The sequence below is a fragment of the Tachysurus vachellii genome, chromosome 17 (genome assembly GCF_030014155.1).
Source record: "Tachysurus vachellii isolate PV-2020 chromosome 17, HZAU_Pvac_v1, whole genome shotgun sequence".
Classification (NCBI taxonomy): Eukaryota; Metazoa; Chordata; class Actinopteri; order Siluriformes; family Bagridae; genus Tachysurus; species Tachysurus vachellii.
The window spans coordinates 10,606,072-10,629,293 of NC_083476.1; the positions used below are offsets into that span (position 1 = coordinate 10,606,072).

The 23,222-nt window shown below is 37.8% G+C and overlaps 1 protein-coding gene across 5 annotated transcripts; it reads left to right on the plus strand.

Moving 5' to 3' along the window:
• Nucleotides 1-2,982: 2,982 nt before the first annotated feature.
• Nucleotides 2,983-23,031, plus strand: cpeb4b (cytoplasmic polyadenylation element binding protein 4b). 5 transcript variants are annotated; one of them, XR_009649817.1, is made up of 12 exons: nucleotides 2,983-3,445; nucleotides 4,087-5,227; nucleotides 11,456-11,546; nucleotides 14,204-14,254; nucleotides 17,001-17,171; nucleotides 17,260-17,349; nucleotides 17,929-18,047; nucleotides 18,505-18,619; nucleotides 18,803-18,984; nucleotides 19,197-19,465; nucleotides 21,258-21,329; nucleotides 21,447-23,031. XR_009649817.1 is itself a non-coding variant. In XM_060891610.1 (11 exons), the coding sequence occupies exons 2-10, from the start codon at nucleotides 4,127-4,129 to the stop codon at nucleotides 19,422-19,424; spliced, it is 2,148 nt and encodes a 715-aa protein (XP_060747593.1). In that variant the 5' UTR covers nucleotides 2,983-3,445; nucleotides 4,087-4,126; the 3' UTR covers nucleotides 19,425-19,465; nucleotides 21,258-23,031. The 5 variants fall into 5 exon arrangements, 3 of the variants coding, with proteins under 3 accessions (XP_060747593.1, XP_060747594.1, XP_060747591.1); XR_009649816.1 differs by having other exon boundaries at nucleotides 19,197-21,329; XM_060891610.1 differs by having other exon boundaries at nucleotides 21,258-23,031.
• The last annotated feature ends 191 nt before the right edge of the window (nucleotides 23,032-23,222 follow it).

Consider the following 23,222-nt stretch of genomic DNA (forward strand, 5'->3'; position numbering starts at 1 on the left):
TAGTTCATCTAATAAGAATAAGAAATAATAAACAGTAATAAGAAGTAATAAACAGTTATCCATGCACCTGTGAACCTGCAACATTCTGTATGCAATAAGTTTATGTTAAGTCAACTCAGGTAACCAACAATCTTACACCACCATAAAGACCCTAATTTATATTTTTCAACTGTTAAATCCATCCTCATTCTTTTCTGACTCAGTTCACTTATATCAAAATGTGTTTGTCCATAATAGGACTGAATGCTTATTAGAATTACATGGTGGTGTGGATAAGCATTAGTACTGCTTTGGGCCTGCAACTTTTTACTTTCCTAAATGCCAGCATGCACTCAGTGGAAACCAAACACTGCAGTAGGTGATGATAAGGCATTCTTTAGAGAGAGAGAGAGAGAGAGAGAGAGAGAGAGAGAGAGAGAGAGAGAGAGAGAGAGAGAGAGAAACCCTGGCTGGATCGGTTTGACAGGATGTTTCATTATTGATGAGGCTGTACACTGTGCACCTCTGCTATGGTGGAGAATGGTGCAGGCTGGCCTGACTCAGCATTGTACCATCTGAAGCATTGGCTGTTTAGCTACATCAGCACTACATATAGGAGTAGGGGGTGGTGCACAGATGAGAGGCCTAATCGAAAAGTATCTCAATAATCCAGTAACAATGTTTTATGCTTACAGTAGGTAAGCTGAAACTATAACACAACAAACAGGCTGAAAAACCTTGGGCTTTAATTTTAGAGCAGTACATTTTAATTTTAATTTTTTTTGGTTTTCTTAGGTGGTGTCATTTGTGATGCATAAATAACACACACACACACACACACACACACACACACACACACACACACACACACACACACACACACTCGCACACACACATCCAGCTGCTCCTCTATCGTTTATCTATCCTTCACAGGACCCAGAGGACTAATGAAATCACAAATGCCTCTCTGACGCATGCATAAGCAGAGCCACATCCTTTTCCCCCACAAACAGGGCCTACATGCTGGCTCTTTGACTTAATTAGGATTGTGTCCCTCAGAAAACAAACACACAGAGAACAATATGCACAAATCCAGATTACTGTGGTGAGCAATTTAGCCAGACATATAAGTCACATAGCTTTTGAGTGACCAGCTCTGATGAACTAGGTTCGAGTGTTGAAGATGAACCTGAAGATGAGACAGCACTCAGCACTCTATTCTGAGCTTCTGCGAACTCTAGATGATTAAGCGTAGTACATATTGCCATTGCTGTTGCAGCAGCATGGAAAATGCTACCTGCAGGGCAGCCATTTTGGCTCACCCCCTCCTTTTGAATGAGTGATGATGGTGGATCTGGCACTGTTTGATTCACATTGCTTCATTTTACTGCATGTACTCTTCCTATATATTTCAGATCACACAAACCAAATGATAGTACACAATATTGTGCTGGTTTGTCACTCACTTTCCCCTTTCATGCCAAAATTATGCCTTAGGTGGGGGTAATTAATTTTTCAATTGATTTGATGTTTTATTCATAGTCGCTCTGGATGCATAGCCGCGTAAAAACAAAGCTGCATCTGCATCCATGGAATAAGGGCTGTAAAAGAAACAATGCAAACACTCCAAACCCCATATCACCAAGTTTATGTATTCAAATAGTCCAGATGCATGTAAATGTGCTTTACCATCTGCATATGTTTGCATGGAAGTATTCCTAGGTAGGTTAGGAGAGACGTTTTTGTGTCTAAAGTGAAATTGCCGTGTGATTTAGTTGACCCCACTGTAGTCCATATACATCACATGCATACTCTGCCCCAGGAGAAATATGGATTTCATATAGACATCCTTCAGTCATTTTGATGAATGATTAATCATGGCTGACTCTGGCTGGGAGGAAACTGTGGTTATTAATTAGCAATTTATACTGTATGCAGTTCATGCAACTGAAACACAAAACAAATTTAGGAGTAGCAAGAAATTAACTAGAGTAGCATTACCATTGGAAAAATATGAATGTATTTGCACCTTTTTCGCTGAATGACTAGTAATAACCACACCTTCTGCTAAGTACTTAGGCTTTCCAATATGTGTCCATAGGTTTCCATAACCTTGAACCTTATTTCATGTGCATTGTCTTTGAAGAAAAAATGCAACCAACACACTATTTTAGGAGCCTAGCATGGCAGTTCCAACATGCCATTCCGAGATGAAAATAGCAGAGGTGGCAGCAGTTTCAAGCCCTAATGAGATCTCTGTCTGTGAAAACAGCTGTTGTGTATGAAACTATTCTTTTTCTCACTGGTCCAGTTTGTGTAAAATATCGCACAAGAGCAAAATTCTATAGAGTTTTAGGTTGATGGTATCCTAGTCTATTACCTAGTGAACCAGTGGTAATGTATTCATGTATTTTTGTATATTGCTCTTTATAAAGGTGTCTGCCAAATGACACACACACACACACAGGTCTGTGCAGGCCTCTCAAGTTCTTCCACACCAATCATGCCTTGTACGCATTGTTGCACACACAGGTGCATTGTCATGCATGAACAGGTTTGGGCCTTTAAGGTCCAGTTAAGGGAAATTGTAGTGCTGCAGTATACAAAGACATTTAGACAGGCATGTGCTTCCAACTTTGTGTCAGAATTATATATATGGTGTGATGGCCAGGTATAGACATAATTTTGGCCATAGATTGTATAATCATGTCATATAGTCACATAAGCTTATTTTACTCAGATTCCCTTTAAAGGGGTAAGGGAATGATAAGACCTTACCAGGCGGTGATTTAAGATGGAAAGGCGGGACCTCAGTAGTCAAATTACCTTAAAGGGCAGAGACATCTTTAGGAATCACTACTAAATAAAGAAAAGATGGGCGTACCTACCTTACGTGGGGACCAATCAAAAATCTGTGTGGTGGGTGAAGCGAGCGTCTCCTGTCTATGGTGGGAGTGGTATTATATTACGGGGCGGGGTTAGTACCGGAAGTGTCTCGCGACTAGTCTCCTTGTCAGTTTAGCTACAGCAGATTTCTGTTGAGTGAGACGGACAGCAGCGGCGAAGCAGGAAGGGATACAGACCGCTGGTCCCCTAAATAGAGAACCCATTTAAACAATGAAACCGTCGATGAATTTCACTACAGAACACGAGTAAAACGACTTAAACTATTTATATCGTTAATTCAATGACGTAACGTTGTTCGGTTGAAGCCTGAGGGTAGCAGCCTGCTAGCGAAGAGAAGAGAAGAAGGGCTGTGTGTCATTGAGAAGACAGGACACGTCAAGACGAGGAAGAAAAACCTGACAAGCCGTCGCTAAGCCGTACCAGTAGACGATACAAAAAAGACCTGTTCGACTAACTAACGACAAGCGAGTTGTCAGTTAACGAGCACAGAATCGTCTGCGGTTGTCGCATTGGAGCGGATCTTCTTCCAGTCATCGCCTCGGATCAAGGAGATAGTAAGGTGAAAAGTCAGTTTAATTATATCTATTTATCAACGCGGGGTCGGTATTCTGTGTCATCCTGTCGTTTAATCACGAATCAGTCGTTGTTTTACGCGTCTGTGGTAGAAATTGTGCTACGAAATGTCTGTGAAATTAGAAGACGTCATCATTTTTCAGAGCTCACAAGATACCCAGCGTCGTTCAGTGAGAAAATAGAAGGAAAATCTAAGGAGCGTTAAGGCTGTAGTTTGCCTCAGTATTTCTTTCGTTAACTAAATCATCTGAAAAATAAAATGCCGACGAGTTTTAGTGTTTGCAGCTACGTTTCGTGGTCTGGCCTTTTCTGTTCAGTTAGCCTGTTAGCAAGCTAGTCGTGTCTAGCTGCCGGGTCGAAGCAGTTAGCTTGGTGCTAACAGCAGATGAGACGTCACGAGCCTATAATTAGAGCTGTGAGGCGACGAGCAACCTGCAAAATTAAAGTGTATTAAAAATAATCTGTGAAGGAAAAAAGAAAACTACAGCTCCGTATTATGTCCGTATCATCAATATTATCGAGTGCAGTCTGTCAGAATGATATATGAATTTATGTCAACGTGGACCAATGGTTGAGATTCCTAGCTATTCTTGTGGAAATTAACTGATCCAATGTCATTCCTTTTAGGATAAGAATACCGTGTCGCAGCCTTGACTGGAAAACATAAATGGGGGATTACGGGTTTGGAGTCTTGGTACAAAACAACACTGGCAACAAGTCTGCTTTCCCTGTACGAATTCACCCACATTTGCAACCTCCTCATCATCATCAAAACGTGACGCCGAGCCCTGCTGCTTTCATAAACAGCACCACAGCTGGAAATGGCAGCACCGCCGGGTCTCCTTGGCTGTTCCCAGCTGCCACAGCCCATAACAACATGCAAGATGACATGGGCACCGACAAACCCAAAGTTGAGCTGCAAGAGACGCAAGATAAGCAGCAGCAGCTCTCCCCTGTCCACCAAGAAGGTGGCATCATTTCTGAGCTTGAGAAAGCTCGCTCGGAAGAGAGCAAACCTGAGAATGGCACATCTGAGGGCACTAATGGTAAGGAGAAGCTGCGTCTCGAGTCCCCTGTCCTGTCACCGTTTGACTATCAGGAACCGTCTGGACTGGGCACAGCTGTCCAGTCCAGTACTTCCTCGTCCTCCTTGACCAGCTTTAACAACTGGTCTGCTGCCATTGCGCCAACCCCGTCAGCCATTGTCAATGAGGATGTGGGTTTCTTTACCCCGGCCAGCAACGGCCCACTGCTATTCCAGAACTTCTCACACCACGTAGGCCCAGGCTTCGGCGGCAGCTTCTCTCCTCAGATTGGTGCTGTGTCTCAGCACCATGCTCCTCCGCCCCACCCGCACTTCCAGCACCAGCAGCATCGTCGCTCCCCAGCCAGCCCTCATAATCCTCCACCCTTCCCCCACCGTGGAGCCACCTTTGGCCAACTTCCTCATCTCTCCAGTGGCCTAAGCAAACCACCCTCTCCCTGGGGTGCATATCCCAGCCCCTCACCTTCACCCTCTTCAGCCTCCTGGAGTCCAGGCAATGGTGCATATGGGTCTGGTTCTGGCTGGGGAGGGTCTCGAGGTGCTGACTTTCGTCGTGGCTTGAATGGTGCTGTGAATCCACTCAGCTCTGTCTCACCACTTAAGAAGACCTTCCCAAACAATCACTCAGCCTCACAGAAGTACAACCGCCCTGGTACCACATTCACCCCCAAGACCTGGATGGATGAGACCGTCGGTCGAAGCGACAATGTCTTTCCCTTCCAGGTATATGTAAGAAAATTATTGATATGAGAATTTAATCATATTGTGAAGTGCAACTAATACAGTTCATATGGTTGTTTTTTCCACTAGTCAGTTTGCATTACAGTTTAGCTTGCGATATTTCTGAGCAAGGTACCACTGTTTTACATGGTGGGCTAAAGGACTAAGTCATTGATGATTAATGGATCGCAGCCTTTCTAGTTTTAGAGATGACTGAATTATGATTGATCTCATCTCAGAAAGCAAACCCTCTACTTAGAGATTAGACCAGTAAGAAAATGTGATATCAGTTTTCTTAAGCATTAAATTAGGCTTCACCTAATTTCAGAAAGTATATTTGTGTATTTAGTTTTGCTTGGATACGTATTAAGGCACAGTGGCTATTGTTGCCGTCTCACAGCTGCTAGATCCCCAATTCTGTCATAAACTCTAGGTGATATCTGTGAGGTGTAGTAGATTTGACCTGAACAATTTGATTACTTGAGTATTTATGCTATCCAGGCTTTAGCTTTAAATTTATAATTGTTGTTGAATGTACCCCTTAGGCATGAAATAATGGTTGTCACCCTATACAGTGCACTGAGTGTTCAAATTTGCATTCAAATGTATTATTTCTTAAAATGGCTGTTGACTGGTGTTTTGGTCAGTTGTACAGAAATGACATCAGGTTTTTGAAGCCAGTAAAATGTGGCTTTGTCCACCCCAAATATTTGGGTTAGATGTTAAAATGGGGACCTAATGAACTGTGAGACCAAGGTTGTTGTATCTGTAGTATTCCTTTATAGTGGTTAGGTTACATTTTGAACAAACACGTACTAGTCAAACTGACAATACTGTAACAGTGCAGTAGGGACAGTGCAGTAGGGGAAAAACAATTAGAAGGTCTAATTTGTCTAATTTTGCAGATCAGTCATTTATTAAACATTACTGCCTCTGCCAGTTCTACCCTTTGTTTCTGTTTGAAATGCAAATAATCATACTTTTAAGGATCACAAGTCTCAAATGTATCTTGTTGCTCTGTGCTTCTTTGGTTGCATCCAGTGCCACATTTTATTACAGCCTAGATGTTGTTGCTGAACTGCTTTTACCCTGTGGAGTTTATGCATGTTAATATAACTTTTAACATGTTCAAATTATGTTGATGGGGGGGAAACAAATGTTTGTTGTATAAATGTTTGCACAAGGCAAACTAAACGTTTACACCAGATTTTCAAGTTTTGTGATCGTTTGAATGTTAGAAATGGCATTCACCTATAAATTATCGTGCATGGACATGCCACAGACTGTTTGGTGATGCCCACAAAACTCCAAAAAAGGCCATGCTTACAGAGAAGAAAACTGCAAAATGGGGGTGGTGGGAAGTATTTCTACTTTTTATGGATGAAATTTAAATACCTTTGACTCACATTACTAGAATACAAAATATTTACCAATGCAGGTATTGTGCCTGAAATGCTCAAAATAATTTTTTTAGAATTTCTTAATTTTGTTTGTGTAAAAAGGGCTTACACTTTAATCTGGTTGTAAACAGTTTTTTTTTAACTTCTTCCTTCCTGCCCCCCCTTTAGAAACATGCCACTTTCTATTCATTTTTACAGAACAAAATCTTTCACAAGATCTGTGTATTTAAACTTTAATGCAGTAGTGATGCATCTCAATGCTATAATAATAATCATATTAACATATGTGCCACCTGCTGCACCGCACACTTCGACTAATATACAGGTTACTGTTTGTAGAACAATTGTAACTAGGTGGTGTAATTTGTTTGCATGGACACAGCTCAAAAAGTTAAAAGTCAAAAAGTCTTCTAGCACAATACACAACCACCATGCAATGACGCAGATCAAGAGAAAATAAAGGTGGTAGCCGAACTCATATAATCTCTAATAATTCTGTGTCTGCTGCCAGGAGGGGGTGTGTGTGTGCAACCACAGCATTTTGAACACCATTTTGTTAAAGGTGCCATCAAAAGATGTTACATTAGAAACTTTTTTAGAAGACAATGGACACAGTCACTCCTCTCCTAGAAGTTATATCCTTGTTTATGTCTCTCAAGTCTGTATAAATACACTTACCTTGCTAAGTAGCCTAGGACTGAATATGGTGAGATGTTTTGAAAATGTTTATTATAGCAAGGGTGGAAGCACTGCAAGCAAATTGTTTGTTGCACAGATAGGTGTAGGCTTGGCTCAGCTTGGCTATGCTCTCGGGATGGAGTATGCAAACATTTGTCAAGGCAGTTGTGCTATTTGCATTGCATGTTCCACACAGTTAGATAATCCATTGTAATGACTTTAAGTGCTTCATGTCAAGTCCAAAGAGTATGTTCACCCTTGTTCTCTGCTAGTGCCTACTGTTGCTGGAGATTTGATAAATGCACTCTGTGACTACGGTTGTGACTAGTGTGGCAGGGCAGGCAGAATGTATAGTGTGTGTGTGTTTGTAAACATATTCCCCGGTCCAATTTTTTTTTGTTGTTTAAAAGGATGAACCAACATGAAGACCAGAGAGCTGTCTTTGTCGGCTTTAAGCCATTTTGAAGTTGACAAAATAGGGAAAATTTGTCAGGGTCATTGCACAAGCTTTGGTTACCATTACAGCAATTGTTTTACAAATGTCCTGAAAAAGATCCCTGGTGCACCAAGAGCACCAGACATGGAACAGGTGGGAAAACAGTATAAGTTGATAAAAGAAACTTTGTGAGAGCTGTGAAGAAACCCTCAAAGCAACAGTCTGTGACATCAGCAACAACCTCCACAGGGCATGGGGTGAAGGTATCACAATCCCCTGTTTGAAGAAGACTTTTAGAGCAGAAATATAGTGGCTATAGCACAAGATGCAACACAATAGAGATAGTGTCATGGCTTATGCTTGCATGGCTGTTATTGTAACAGGCTCCCTAATCTTTATTGATGATGTAACTCATGAGGGTAGCAGCAGAATGAATTCAGAAGTCAACAGAAACATTCTGTTTGCCAGTTTATGAAAAAATGCATTATAAAGCACCACGCTGCCAACACAATGAAGCACAAACAGAAAAATTGGCCTTGCTGTTTCAGTACTCTGAAGGGATTGTGTGTGTATACATAGGTTGGGCACTCATTCACTGTCAGAAAAGCTTTTATTTTTTGGAATTCTTCTTGGCTTGGATTCCACAAGGTGTTGGAAACATCTTTTTGAGATTCTGGTCTATGTTGAAGTGACTGCATTACATGTTTGCTGTATATTTGTCAGCTGTGCTACCACATTGGAAAGGTGCTTTACTGCTACATGATTTGCTGGTAATTGCATGAATGTGGCTGGTGATTGTACATGTCCTGAAACAACATGTTTGTTTATTTTTTATTATACTTAGTTATAATGTCTCAAACTTTGTATGACAAAAAATGAAGACCAGAAATCATGCAGCATTCAAATTATGAGGCCAATAATTTATAAATGGCTTAAAACAGATCCAAAAGCTCAGTGCCTTCTTTAACAACCTCCTATGGTACACAACTAAATGTAACGCACTTGTGTTAAGAGTAGGGAGCCATTTCAAATCCAATTTTTGGTTTCATTCATTTTGGTGCTGTAACATTTACCGAAAATAATGTTGCACCCTGTAATATATGTATTGAACATCTTGCTCATACAATTGATTTTTCTTTGAACAAATGAATAAAGTTTCAATCCCTCAAATAACGCTGAGATAAACGCTTAGACAACAGTGTTGGTGCTCATCTTGCATTCCCCACAAGCCTTTGTGACTGAATGAGTGGGGAGAGAGTTGCAGATTACAGAGTGGTCCCATTCATGAACTGCATAAGACTGATCATCTGATAAAAATTAAATCGTATTACAAATTACAAATTACTTGCACTAAATCTAGATCGAATATTAATAATTCTTATGTTTCTGTTGACCTGTTAACTTTTATTAATGAAATGTATCACTGTTATTTATGAACGTGTTTAATTTTATTTTATATTTTAAATCATTTTATTTTGTCATACCGTAGTTTGAACCTTCTGTGGTTATAGGTCACTTTCTCTCCCTAAATGATTCCTCTGTATTCCCCTCATGGCAGAGGCTGTTTTCACCCTTCTGGTGGATGTGCTCTATTAAGGCTGTGTTCGAATTAGAAGTGCTGTGCTCCCAGCCAGGTCTTTCACTTTCTAAACCTCTTAAGTCTCTGTAATCTTTGCTAAAGTCTTCTGTGATTGCATGGGTTTGGGTATGTGCCCATCATGGGTCTTGGAATGGCTGTGTACCCAGCAGGTCTATTTTTAGTTGCAGCCTTTTAATATTTCACCATGTACAACAGCATGTTTCAATCTGGTTGGTCAGAGAAATCATGAGAAAAGATCTAGCCAAATTGCTAAGTGATTATTTCCTGATCATCGTACTTAGGAGACCTTATTTACTGCAGTAAACATTCAAATTTGGCCATAAAATGTTTTGTTCTGTGTAGATTAGTAAGGTGGGTGAGTTGTTTAGTGGAATTGGAGTGTACTCTTTAAATCTAATGTTGCCCCTTAACATCTCTGGGGGTAGATTTTTTTAAAACTCTAGAAATTTACATCTGGTTGAGATACAAAGGGAAACACATTACAGTTCATGAAAATGTGGGTTTCAGTACTACATATAAATTGTTAAAATTAAAAGTTTGTCCCATTTGGTTGCCAGTAAATACTTTGATGGTCTTATTGCTTCATCTTAATTCACTTGGTGTTTAATTAGGTTACTGCGGGTTGATGATATTGATATGTAAAGCCTTACTGATATTTTTTTAAATGTATTGTATTTAATTTTTTTAAAAAAGTTATGATGTAACCGGTTTTGATAAGTAATGTTTATTTAGATACAAGTTCAGTATTAAGTATTATTCAGAATTATATTCCTAATAATCAATACGTAAAACAGTCGATTTTGTTTACTATAATCTGTTTTTATGCACGATTTAGATGGAAAAGGTGACACACTTGTGACGGCTGCAGCTATTTAAACCCATCTCTATGACTGAGAGCTGGTGCTCCAGTTTAATTACTTTTTTCCGCTGCCTTGGAAAAATATCTCACCTCCTGTATTTACACCCATGCTCGGAGTCTGGATTAATAAGTTTTAGAGTGATTTAATTTTGAAGGTTTTGAAATAATTTTAATAGATAAACAATCAAACTTTTTATAGCATTTTCAATACATCTTGTATGACTTTAACCATGATATTTTGGATGAATGGTGTTTATGAAATATTGTAATTCCTGTAGTGTGGCCTTGTTGTCAAGGTTTTCCATCATGGCCTAATTGTAGAATTTTATGTATAACATGAGTGTTACTATGGAAAACAGGCTTTGCATTAGAGCTGGCAGCATCAGAGGACAGTTGGATCCGTGTAGTCTAATAATAGTTTCACCTTGTTGGGACAACAGACAACCCAAAATAGCTCCCAGCCGAACAAGGTGAAAGTGCCAATTAGCACTCAACTGTTGTACTAAGGCGTTATGGTCTGTAAATCTAGGCTGGTTATGGTACTTTAATAATTACAAAAATACAGCTTACCATGCTCTGTGACCCATCAGTATATTTAAAGAGTAACAACAGATTCTAGGTAGTGGGGAAACCTTGTTTTCACAATTGTTTCCAGTTTGATTTTGCACTAACAAATTAAAAAATATTTCTTTGTGTTTTCAATCCTTTGTGCCACCTGCATCATCCTATATAGTCTTTAACTGTGGATTATGGGGTGTTTTTTTTTGTTTGTTTGTTTGTTTGTTTTTTTTTGTTTTTTTCACAACATTAACTGAAGTCCATGAGATTTAGCTGCATGAATCTATTCATTGAGCTGCTCATGCATGATTGGCTGCTTCAATAACTTACTACGTGAGCAGGTGTTCCTCTTAAAGTGTATGGTTAGTGTCAACACAATGAATAAAGACTGATTAACACTGATTTTCTACCCACTAGTGGCTTATAAGTAGAAAAGCAGAAAAACATTGCCATAACCAATTATATAAACAGCTTTTAGCTTCTTAATTACAATAATTTATCCTTTCACCTTTTACAGCCATTTTGCTTAGCTTGTTTGCGGCTCACAGTGCACACTTGCAACAGGGGGAACAAGTTGAATGGGCCTCTAGCTTAAAATAGAGTGAGAATGAAGGTGATGGCGTTAAGGATGAGTTAATTGAGATAAAATGCCTTCATCCTTCTTCTTGTCCTTGTGGTCATCTTTTTTATTTCTTCACAGGAGCGCACGCGATCATTTGATGGCTTCAGCATGCACTCCTTGGAGAACTCTCTAATTGACATCATGCGGGCTGAGCAGGACACCCTGAAAGGTAAGAAAGAAGATTCCTCAAAACCTATATTAAAAAAAGAGGCGTTTTACTAAAATGAACTATATATGTGCATATCAAGAACATTTATGCATATTGGTATTCTCTACCAAACAAAGTTGCAAGTGAATGTGTGAATACAATCCACCTCCAACTGTAGGATTTTTCTTTGTCTTATGTTTTCTAGCTTCTGAGGTGATCAGGTGCTTATCCCTTGCTGATATTATAGGATTTTGAATATTTACATTTCATTCACATCAGTCATGTGTGTACACATAAATGTGAGCAAGCAGCAGTTGATGAGAAATGACTATAATGCTGATTGGGGGATGTGATAGCCTAGTGGTTAAGGTGATGGTTACCAATCAGAAGGTTGTGTTTGAATCCCAGGTCCATCAACTGCCACTGCTGGGCTCCTGAGCAAGGTCCTTAACCCTCAATTGTTCAGTTGTATAAAATGAGATAAAAATGTAAGTTGCACTGGATAATCAGGGCATCTCCTAAATGCCATGAATGTAAATTATGAGCAATTGATGAGAGATGACCTACCTGTGTCATTATGGTGAACCATAGCAAGGAAATCCTCCCTGCCCACTCTGGGTGTACACTGACTGTAGATAAACCTTATATTACACAATGTTATATTAGTGATGGCTTGTTCTGTCTTGAGAAACACAGTAATAAATATGGTATACATGATAAGTTGCATAAACAAGAGCTTTTGTGTGATTTGGTTTTTGTCACCTTATGTAATATCTTGCATCTCATGAGATAAAAGATGCTCTTTAATTGCCTCTGCCAAGTTTTTCAAACTCCCTATAATCAAAAGGCTTTACCAAAACAGAGCTTTTGGCTTTGTTAATTTGAGTCTAATATACTTTGATTCAGTCTAAGATTCTTAAGTAAGCAACCAAAAACTGGTAAGCAACCAGTTTTTTCCACAAGGTTTGTGCATAGACTGTGTCAGTGGATGTTTCTATGCACAGAATGTGATTTGTCAAGTTTATCAAGTGCGTGAGGAAGTGTGTGTTTTTAGAACTACTCCTAGCCATAGATATGCAGAAACTGATTAGGACGAGTTTACAACATATTTAATTTATGAGCTGCCACAATACATTACATTTCCAAATACAGCAGCGGAAAAGACCAAAATAATGAGGGATTTTCACACCATTGCAAGGTTTTCAAAATGTAATTGGGGCAGTAGATTGCACACACAGGCATAAAAATCAACTAGGAAGTTGTTTACCATATATATGGCAATTTGGAAGCATTATTTTGTGTAAATGTGTGTGGCCATGCATGAGCAATTTTTAATGTGTATTATTTATCAAAATTCATTGCAATCTGCTGTGCATACAAGTGTGATAAATTTTGAAATGTGTGTGCAAGAATCATCAGTATTCACAAGAAAATTGCCATTGTTCTGTGCATGCTTTGATTAATGAGACCCCACATACAGTATTTCTGTTTTTCTGCCTTGTATTGCATGCTTTTTACTAATTTTTTTCAGCTTTTGATTTGTATCCAGCAGTGTCCCATCAAGGCTTGGGATTAAATATAGTTCATTAGGATTAAATAAAATTAGTCTTTTATACATTAATAGGAGCTCCAGTAATTAAAACATAATTGTCTCCATTGTAGCCCTCTGTTTCCATTTCCTTATTTGGGAAGCAGAGAGGATGCACCCACTGGTGTTGGAAAAGACATGTTATACAAGTGATGGGATGAGGCAGAGAGAAACTCTGGTGTTAAAAGCTTCGATAGGCTTCTGGCATTGTCCGTATTGTCCTGTGCCAGTAGAAAGGGGTTTCTGTTCTCTTTGCAGCAACAAAACATTGTTCTTTCTCCAGCATTGGCATCGGCTTTGCTACCTCACTGTTCGTGTAGTGCCTTGTTGGAGAGGAAGGGTACATTGGCACATTAATAGGGAATTTCACTGGTAATTCTACTCATAAACAGTTTGATATTTGAGGATTGAAAATGGATGTTTAGCCTATTTTGGTGGGGAAACGGAGTAAAATTGTTCACCATGACAATAATAGGAAAAAGTCTTTTTAAAGGTCACCTTGTCTAAAGTTTATATATGATTGAGTTAGCACAGTACTGTGATTTGTAGTGTACACAGTCATGTTTATATTTGGCTATAAACTGATGCTAAAGCTTAACAAAACCTGTACTGGCCTATTTCCTCTTAATGTTTGTGATAGTGTGCATGATAGCTTTCGGTAGCTAGTCCGAATTCTTGTAGAGCCTTAAACATATCCAAGCAGCTTCAAGTAAAGGAGCTTTTATTTTTGATCTGATAATTATTTGGTATTATGCAAGACAAACCTGTTGATGGTGGCATGGGGAAATACATACTGTAGTGTGTTGTAAAGAAGTCCTCTCTGTGCATTACACTTCCTAGTAGACAAATAATCTAAAGTTGATTCAAATGTCAACAATTAGTGATGTGAATAAATCAGAGGACATATTTTAATGCTTGATGACTGAAATATTTAACACCATAAAACCAGTATTAATGACCAGCAGGCATCATAGTACAAATGTTTATAGTACAATTGTACACAATGCATCCACACACCTTAAGTGGCCAGTAGACACAGATGTTCAGTACTTCCTTTTGGATAAATAATTTATACCTTCCTCTTCCAAAGGTCGTCTTGGATTCACCCATCCAGGAGGAGACAGCCCTTTGCCTATAAATGGTGCGTAGATGATTTTATTACTTTATTGCTCTTAACCCTGTACAAGCAGATGACTGATAGGCCTAGTGAACTCGGTATTGTCAGAGTCAGCAAGATTAAGAGTGTTTTAGTGCTTGTCATTGTTGCTTAAAGGGTGGAGAGGACGGTGCTGGGTGTTAGCCCATGTTCCCTAGGTTAAAGGTTATTTACCTAGATTACTGTCCTGAGGTAAATACTGCATTTATAATTATCTAACCTTACCCTATGAATGAGGCAAAGCTGAAAACTACTCATTCTACTCTGTCATCAATGTAAATGCATCGTAAAAAAGCTAATAATTCTGTTATTGTTTCTCTTATTTATTGTACAATGTTCTATAGACAAACCTAAATGTGCATAACATGTCTTGAGTACTGTTAATTAGCAGTAGCTCTTGGCATTTTGAGCTCAAAATAGTGAAATATACAGGTGGAGGGTGTGGATTTTTCTTTGGATTTGTCTATAATTTCTTATAACAGGTACTCTTCCGCACTCACTATGGCTCCAATTAGCACATAACTAATGTGTGTGATTGAAACCTGTTGGTATTCAAGCTGTTGATGTTGCCGTTATTCTTTCCTGATTGTCTTTGACTGACTAGAAACTGCAGTAACAACAATAAATGATTAATGTCATAGTATTTAAAATATTTGTTACTATCTTATGCATGTGTGTCTGTAAAATCATATAATTGACTCATAAAGTCTAACAATAATAATCTGGTATTGAGAACACCAGTGCAGTTTGCTGGAAATACTAGCAAATATATCATACAGGACTGTGATGGAGTTTATTATCAAACTGTTGGAAGATGTTACTAAAGATATGATCAGCCATGACATTAAAACCACCTGCCCATGACCTGATGAGGCATGAACTCCACAAGACCTGTGAAGGTGTGTTGTGGTATCTTGATGTTAACACCAGATCTTTTATGGATCCGATTAGTTTGTCTCACAAGATTGAGATCTAGGGAATTTGGTGGCCAAGTCAATACCTGCTTTCCTAAAACCTTTCCTGAGCAGTTTTTGTGTTTTCATGGTGCGTTATTCTGCTTAAAGAGGACACTGGCTTTAGGGAATACTGTTTCCATGAAAGCAGCTACTTGGTCAGCAACAACGTTTAGGTAGGTTTTATGTGTCTAACATCCACATGAACGTCAGGTGTTCTTCCATTGCTCTATGTTTTTGTTCTGATGCTCACTTGTCCATTTTAAGAGCTTTCACTGATGGACAGGAGATAGCATGGGCAGTCTGACTGGTCTGCAAGTACGCACCCCTTATATACATAGCAAGCAGCAATATCCTGTGTTCTGACATGCTTCTTTCATAGCCTGCATAAAATTTCGGTCATTTGTACTGCAGTAGTTTATCAGACCAGACAGGCTAGCCCTTGCTCCACACGTGTCAAGCTGTCCTCCCTTTGACCACTTTTGGTAGGTACTAATCACTGCATACCAGGATGACAAGTCCTGCTGTTTTGTATTTGAATTGTCTGAATCGTCTGTTCACCACAATCCACTTACTGTAGATCCTTGTGACCCTCAGAGGCTTGTGCATTTTACCTGATTCCAACACATTAACTTTATAAAAACTGACTCTTCAATTGATGCCTAATATACCTCACACATTTACAGGTACTGTTGTAACAAGATGTTCACTTTAACTATCAGTGGTTTTAATACTGTGGCTGATCATTGTGTTAAATCTGTTGAGCACTTATTTGGAAGCGCACAATAAATAAATATCATCTAATAGACCAGTACATTATATGATACTCTATCATGACAACACAATAAATGCATGTTCATTTAATAAATTGGCATTAATAAGCAGCCAAATCTACATCCAAGTGTGCATCATCTTTATGAAGCTGTTAATAAAAGATAAGGTAAAGTATATAGACCATTTTAACCTGGAGTGAGGGAATGTAGAGGACATTTCCCACATTACCTTACATGTGATCTTATTTTACATGCAGCAAGGAATTATGGGAGGCGACGAGGTAAATAACAATCTTTATAAAAGATTAAAAAGCTCTGTAGAAAATTGTCAGTGCTACTAAATGCAGGATGTGTTAATGAATCAATAAAGCAATATGCATGTACATGTGCAATGTTCCATTTCCACAAATTTCCATTTGTTACTGTGTGACTTGTACCTCATATCTTGTACCTCATTTCCCAGATTTTAAGTGAAAAACAAGTAAAATTTGGGCTTTTAGTTCTTTTTGAAGTGCAAATATACACATTCTTTTATTCATTCATTTTCAGCAATTGCTTTATTTTAGTCACGGTTGTGGTTCATCTGGAGCCAATCTTACAGTGAGCATGTAGCAGGAATACTTATGCATGCACTTTGACATACGGGGCCTGCATTCTGTCCTGACACTAGCAGCTGTATTTTAAGCTGATCCAGCATAATGGTAACAGGACTACAGAGCTGTTATTTGGTATGAGTTCCAGCTAGGAATTTATCTAGCATTTTATTAACCTTGAAAAATTGCTAATGTGAGAAACATGATAAAAACAAAAACCTGTTTGTAGTTCATGGTTGATGTAAATGCTGGTGCAAAAAATTAATGCACTTTTTTTTTTTTTTTTTTTTTTAAATAAGTCTTGCCTCTATGACGTTCTTGGGCCTGAAAATGTGTTTCACTGCTTAGCTTTCAGGTAGACATAAGTTAAAACAACAAGACGTGCACTAATCTCTCAGTGGCTATTTTCCAGGTCACTCGTCCCTGTTCCCAATGGAGGATGGCTTTCCAGACGAGGAAAGAGCAGAGCAGAGTTTGCCTGGCCTAGGCTCTCCCCACTGCTTTCCTCACCAGAATGGAGAACGTGTGGAGCGTTACTCACGCAAGGTCTTTGTGGGTGGTCTACCCCCAGATATAGATGAAGGTATTAGCCAATTTGTACAATGGCTGGAAAAATGTAACTAACCATGCGAAGTTGTCCGTGTTTTTATATGTTATGTCATCCTTTCTAGATGAAATTACTGCTAGTTTCCGTCGCTTTGGGCATCTGTTTGTGGACTGGCCTCATAAGGCGGAGAGCAAGTCTTACTTTCCACCAAAAGGTATGTGGAATTTTTTTACATTTTAAAATATTAAGTCAATTTCAGATTGTCTCTGATGTTACAAAAATGATTTTTAAATTCATTGGTTTACATAGATGGCATACTATTTTTACACATCTAGTTTGGCAGAATGCAGTTTTGAATTGTATGTATAGATAGTGTTTAGCTGTCATGCTACCTAGTAAACCATCAGCTAGATGGCTAAAACTATTTACCCAACGCTTTGTACCACATGTGGCTTATTATACAGTATTGGCATAATATTTAGATAGTTTACCCAATGTTTATATGGTTTACCCAATGTTCCACATTTATATACTTGGTATGCAACTCAAAATGTAAACATATTGATGGAAATCATGATACTCCAGAGGTATAGACATTTGAACAATGTTCCTGACAGTTTTCTTGCTCAAACCCGTGAACACAGAGTGTGCACTTGATCTTACCTCAACAGTGCGTTCGTGCACAACGACAGGAACTGATTAGTATTTTTTTTTAGTCAACAGTTTACAGTAACTGTTGAATATATATAATATACTAAGCAGTCATTTATGCCTTTTTGTTTTCCCTATAAAGGTTATGCATTCCTTCTGTTCCAAGATGAGAGTTCTGTCCAGGCTTTGATTGATGCTTGCATTGAAGAAGATGGCAAGCTTTACCTATGTGTGTCCAGCCCTACCATTAAAGACAAACCTGTAAGTTCTTTAAGTTATTTGCACAAAGGTGATTTTTTTTTTTTTTAAAGCTAATGTATTTTTCCCTTTTTGAAACATAGTGGTATATTTGTAAGTGATTATACAACCATGACAGGTGACAACTCTGACCTACATTATGCTAGAACTGTTAGTGAGAATAAACATATGAACATGTGAATAAAATCAGTATATGTGTCATGCAGCATCGTGCAATCCCCATATGATTCTCTTGTTAATGAACACAGCCTTTCTATGTCCTGTGATCTCTGTCTACCAGCAAAAAAAACACCATTAATTTAATTACTGGTTTGTGTAAAGTTTTAATAGAACTCCATAATAATGCTTGGTATAAAAATATCCCATGCATCTTAGGTGAACTCGTGTGGCTGTAACCAAGGTTGACAAAATATACCGTCTATAAGCTGTCATTTTACAGAGCTGATATTCTCTATAATAGGTCCAGATACGACCTTGGAATCTGAATGACAGTGACTTTGTGATGGATGGATCTCAGCCACTGGATCCGAGAAAGACCATTTTTGTTGGTGGAGTTCCACGCCCTTTACGTGCAGGTAATTTCAAATTCAGGGTGATTTTCCCTGTTCAGTAATGCATAGTATTTGTGTCATGTGTGTTCGTGTAATTCATTACAAAATTCTGAATATGAATTTTCCTTTATAAAGTCTTACCTGATTCTCCACTCAAAAGATTTTTTTATTTATTGAAAAATTTTTTTTTTTAATAATCTATCATAGTGGAGCTCGCTATGATCATGGACAGGCTGTATGGTGGTGTGTGCTATGCGGGGATTGACACGGACCCTGAGTTGAAGTACCCTAAAGGAGCAGGGAGGGTTGCCTTTTCTAATCAGCAGAGCTACATTGCTGCTATCAGTGCTCGTTTTGTACAACTGCAGCATGGAGAGATCGATAAACGGGTCAGTTCTGCCTCTCACCAAAACTACATAAATAATAATATACCAAAATAATATACCAAATGCATTTTTACTTGTTAAATGCATTTAATCACTTACAAACTTTAAACTGATTTATGATTTCTGCTGAAAAGAAAATATATATTGTGCTATACTATATTAGTAATTAGTGTGCATTTATTTCCCTGACTTATGCTCTTCTGCTTTCTCGGCAGGTGGAAGTGAAGCCATATGTCTTGGACGACCAGCTGTGTGATGAGTGCCAGGGCACACGATGTGGAGGCAAATTCGCTCCTTTCTTCTGCGCCAATGTCACATGCCTCCAGTATTACTGTGAATACTGCTGGGCGGCCATCCACTCGCGTGCTGGCCGAGAGTTCCACAAACCACTGGTGAAGGAGGGTGGTGACCGACCTCGCCACATCTCTTTCCGTTGGAACTAAGGTTACACAGGCAGGGAGTGAGAGAGACAAGGGAGAGAAGGGTAGGAGTCGCAAAATCATTGTCTAATAAATGCACTTTCTGTTGCTGTTTCCTTTTTAGTTTAATTTGGAGAAAAAAAAATGTCATTCATTTTAATTTTTAGTCGACGTCAATCCAAAAAAATGTTCAGGAAGAAAATACAATGTGTGATGCATCTCTACTATTTAGGTAACGCCATTAGATTTTATTTACTTGGTGCACAGACATGAAATATTGAGTATTGGTAATTTGTTCTTCAGTACCTGTTGTGGTTCAATTAGAAGTATTACGTTTTATTTTTATTTGATTCAAAAGGCTACAGAGCAGACATGAAAAGGTGTTGCAAAGAGTGCACTTACAATTCTGATTAGCGTGCAAATGCAGTTTAGGAGCCCAGTGTATAACCAAAGCTTAATTGGGTTTTAGGAACAGCAAAATAACTGAAATTCTCTCTCTTAGACACACACACTCACACATACACAAAATAATTCAAAACAATTGATTCCGCATCAGAAGTCTGGGCTTGATCTCCTTTTTTTTGCAGGAAAACTTATACCTCAAGCTTAGCTGCTAGTTTGTTGAGCAAGATTTAGAAATCAAGCTGGTCTCCCCTTTACATGCTGACCACAGAAAAGGGAATTGACAGCAGAAAAGACAGTTAGAAAGTCTGTGTTGTCACTTCCTGAATTAAAAATAAGATTAGCAGTGAAACAGCATTCTTCTGGGGAATGCATGGTGTTGAGGATGCAGTCGTCTGCATATGAGCTGGTTTAACAGCAAGGAATTTTAATTGCATGGTGCTCTGCAGAACTAAAAATAGCTTTCTTCAACTTAAGACTGGCAATTCTTATTTTGTCCAACAACGTATGCTAACTTCCAGGCCACTTTCAACCTTACACAGGTTTAATGGCAGAAAGAAAAGTGCTAAATATATTTACGAAAAAAATACCCCATATACCTCCTGTTCTGCAGTATCCACTCAGCTGAAGTTTTGAAGCATAACTGAAGGTAGATCACTTTACCACACTATTTTATCCACTTTGACTTGCAACATAATTTTTTTAATTTTTAATTTTATTTATTTTATTTTATTTTTAAATAAATCTTCAGACATTAGGGAACCAAAGATGGCTGTGCAGTAGTGAGTAAGATGGCTCACTCTTTTCTCCTTCAAGTGAAAGTCTCATTTCAGTTTATTATTTTTTGCCCCTCACTCCCTTCGATATTTGAGACTAGATGAACTCCAACGAACCAAAGATTGGCCTTGAATTGATAAGCATGCAGTCAAAATCCAGAGTAACACTAGTGAAAAAACAGTGAACAAAGTGCATGCTGGCTTTTTTGCAAGTCCACCTGCTTCTTTTCCAAAGGTCAAAAAAGGAGACGTATGTAGTTCAACAGTCGGGTATCATTTTGAGAAACTGCTAGCTGTTTTGGAACTGACGTACTTTGAATAAAACGTCCAGTTCAAGTAATTATTCCAAACTTTGACCATCTGATAGTGCTAGCATAAAATGTCAGGGACATAGTGATGAATTATAAACTTCATACACTAGTGAGAAACGTATCCTCACGTTGGCTTGATGTTCCAGCGCACCCACTCAGCACCACCACTTAAGCTCGTGGGTGTTATGGTTATACATTTTAGAAGTTCAAACACTTTTTGAAGAATTTGCTGTTAATGAGATGATAAAGATTATTTTCTACATGGCCTAATGATTTTTGGTACAGTGTTTTCTAGCTAAATTATTTTGTCATGCACATATGAACATTTATTATGCACTACTTTTCTAAATAATTTTGTTTTTCAACAGTCATTTTAGGCACATTTTTCACAGATGGGAAAACTCCTTTTTGCAATACCTCAATTTTTCGCATTGTGAAAGGTAGCTTTTGTACTTTTGTTACTGAGAGATCTGCATATATGGAAATTTTCTTTTAAGAAAAAAAGTCAAGTGATTTTAATATATATTATTTTCAATTATGCTTTTTATACATTTCAGTGCTGAGGAATCTTTACAACTAAGCGCACACTTGAGTTGATGCGACTTCAGATCTGCAGAGGAAAGATCAAAATATATCGTTTAAGGTCTTGCATCTTGTACACTAGACTTTAATGACAATATATATTAAAAAAAAAATTTAATAGCATGGCAAGAACAAGTTGTCATTAAATTAATGTTAATATTAAAAATGGTTATCCTAGTTGGAAATACTTGTCATTTTGGTTTCCTCTCCATAGCTGGAATATAAACTATAATCTAAGGAGAATGCTGAATTTGGCTGACACTAGTATCACAAGAATGGATGTTTGATGTTTAGATATTTTACCATTTAAAAATATATATTCTTGAACTGCCAAATAGCGCCTATTGTAATCCTTAGCATGCATGATGACAAAAATAAGTACATGAATTAAATATGGAAAATTAATTGTTGTGGTTGTGCACCAGATGTTTCTAAACTTTTAATTTGTTAAGGACACCCTGCACCCTCTTGTATATTACTCTTTTACGCCTTCCCCATAATCCAGTACATTCAGGACGCACAGGAAAAAAGCTAACAAATTAGCAAAGAAAGTACTTTCAGAATTAAAAAAAATAATTAGCCGTGCAGAACGAGCAATTTATCAGACACTGTTGAACAGACTTGAGAACTTCATCCCTACTGTCTGTCTGAGGTAAAATCAGAAACCTATTTGGAGGAAGGGGAACCTTAAGACTTGAATGTGGTAAATGTTGCAAGTTAACTTCGAGTTGTTATGTGCAATACTTTTTTTGAACCTTTTTCCAGATAAGGACTCTTTGCAATGTAATTCTTTAATGCCATTTTTAATTGCTGACATTTAAAAGAAGATGTTAATATGTTTTTCACAGTCATTTTCTACTGTTATTGTAATCCTTTTCATGCTGGTGTTTGTAAAAAAGAACAGAAATCAAAACTATTTGTACTAATATAAAATAATTGAAGTTATTTTTAAAACATTAAAGGTTTTTGTGCTCATTTGCTTATTTTATTTCAAGCTACTGTGATTGCATTGTAATTATTAGGTCAATAATGTATTTAGCTGTTTATTGGTATATTTTTAATTGGAATGTATAATTAATTTTTATAATTTTGATCAGATTTTTGTTATATTTTTGAGGTGAAGCTTTTAATATGTTAAAGTGTCTAGTTTTTACTAATTGCTATATTGTGCTCCACAATATATGGTTCACATTTTCTGAAGGAAAAGAAATATTTAAATATGTCTGTTAATGATGTTACTTAATGGCAAAATTTCAATAGTTTTTAACTTGTGTATGGGAAGGTTGTTGTATTTATTAATAGCATTTTTTTACTTAAGATATCACCTTAATTTGTATTGTCATTTCACTTTATAAGTTCCTATTTTTGTATTTTCCTTTGTAATTAAGTTATGTTATACAAATGTCCATATTCTAGGAGTTGGTCTGTAAGTGCTAGTGAAACAAAAAGAAAAATCTAATGTTATTTAATTGTTTGCAGCCAACTATTTATAACAATATGCATAATTTTTAAATATTTGTAATGTGAAATGTTGAATGAATAAATCTTAACTGTGACAGATTTATGCTTGTTTTTGAAACCTTTACTCTTCTGAACTTTGGCTTTCTTCTTGCCATTAACAGTGTTCTCTCCTTTAACAGGGTCTCATTAGCTCACACATTAAATGTGCTAGCATGTATAACGGCTTTCTTTACATTATAAAGTGTTCACTGAAATACAGTATGCACCAATGAGACATTTGGCCTGTGCAA

Coding starts and splice junctions, on each gene's coding strand:
- cpeb4b (XM_060891608.1), top strand. CDS start 4,127: ATGGGGGATTACGGGTTTGGAGTCTTGGTACAAAACAACACTGGCAAC. Junction 17,350..17,928: donor GTCTTACTTTCCACCAAAAG/GTATGTGGAATT, acceptor TTCCCTATAAAG/GTTATGCATTCCTTCTGTTC. Junction 18,048..18,504: donor CTACCATTAAAGACAAACCT/GTAAGTTCTTTA, acceptor TCTCTATAATAG/GTCCAGATACGACCTTGGAA.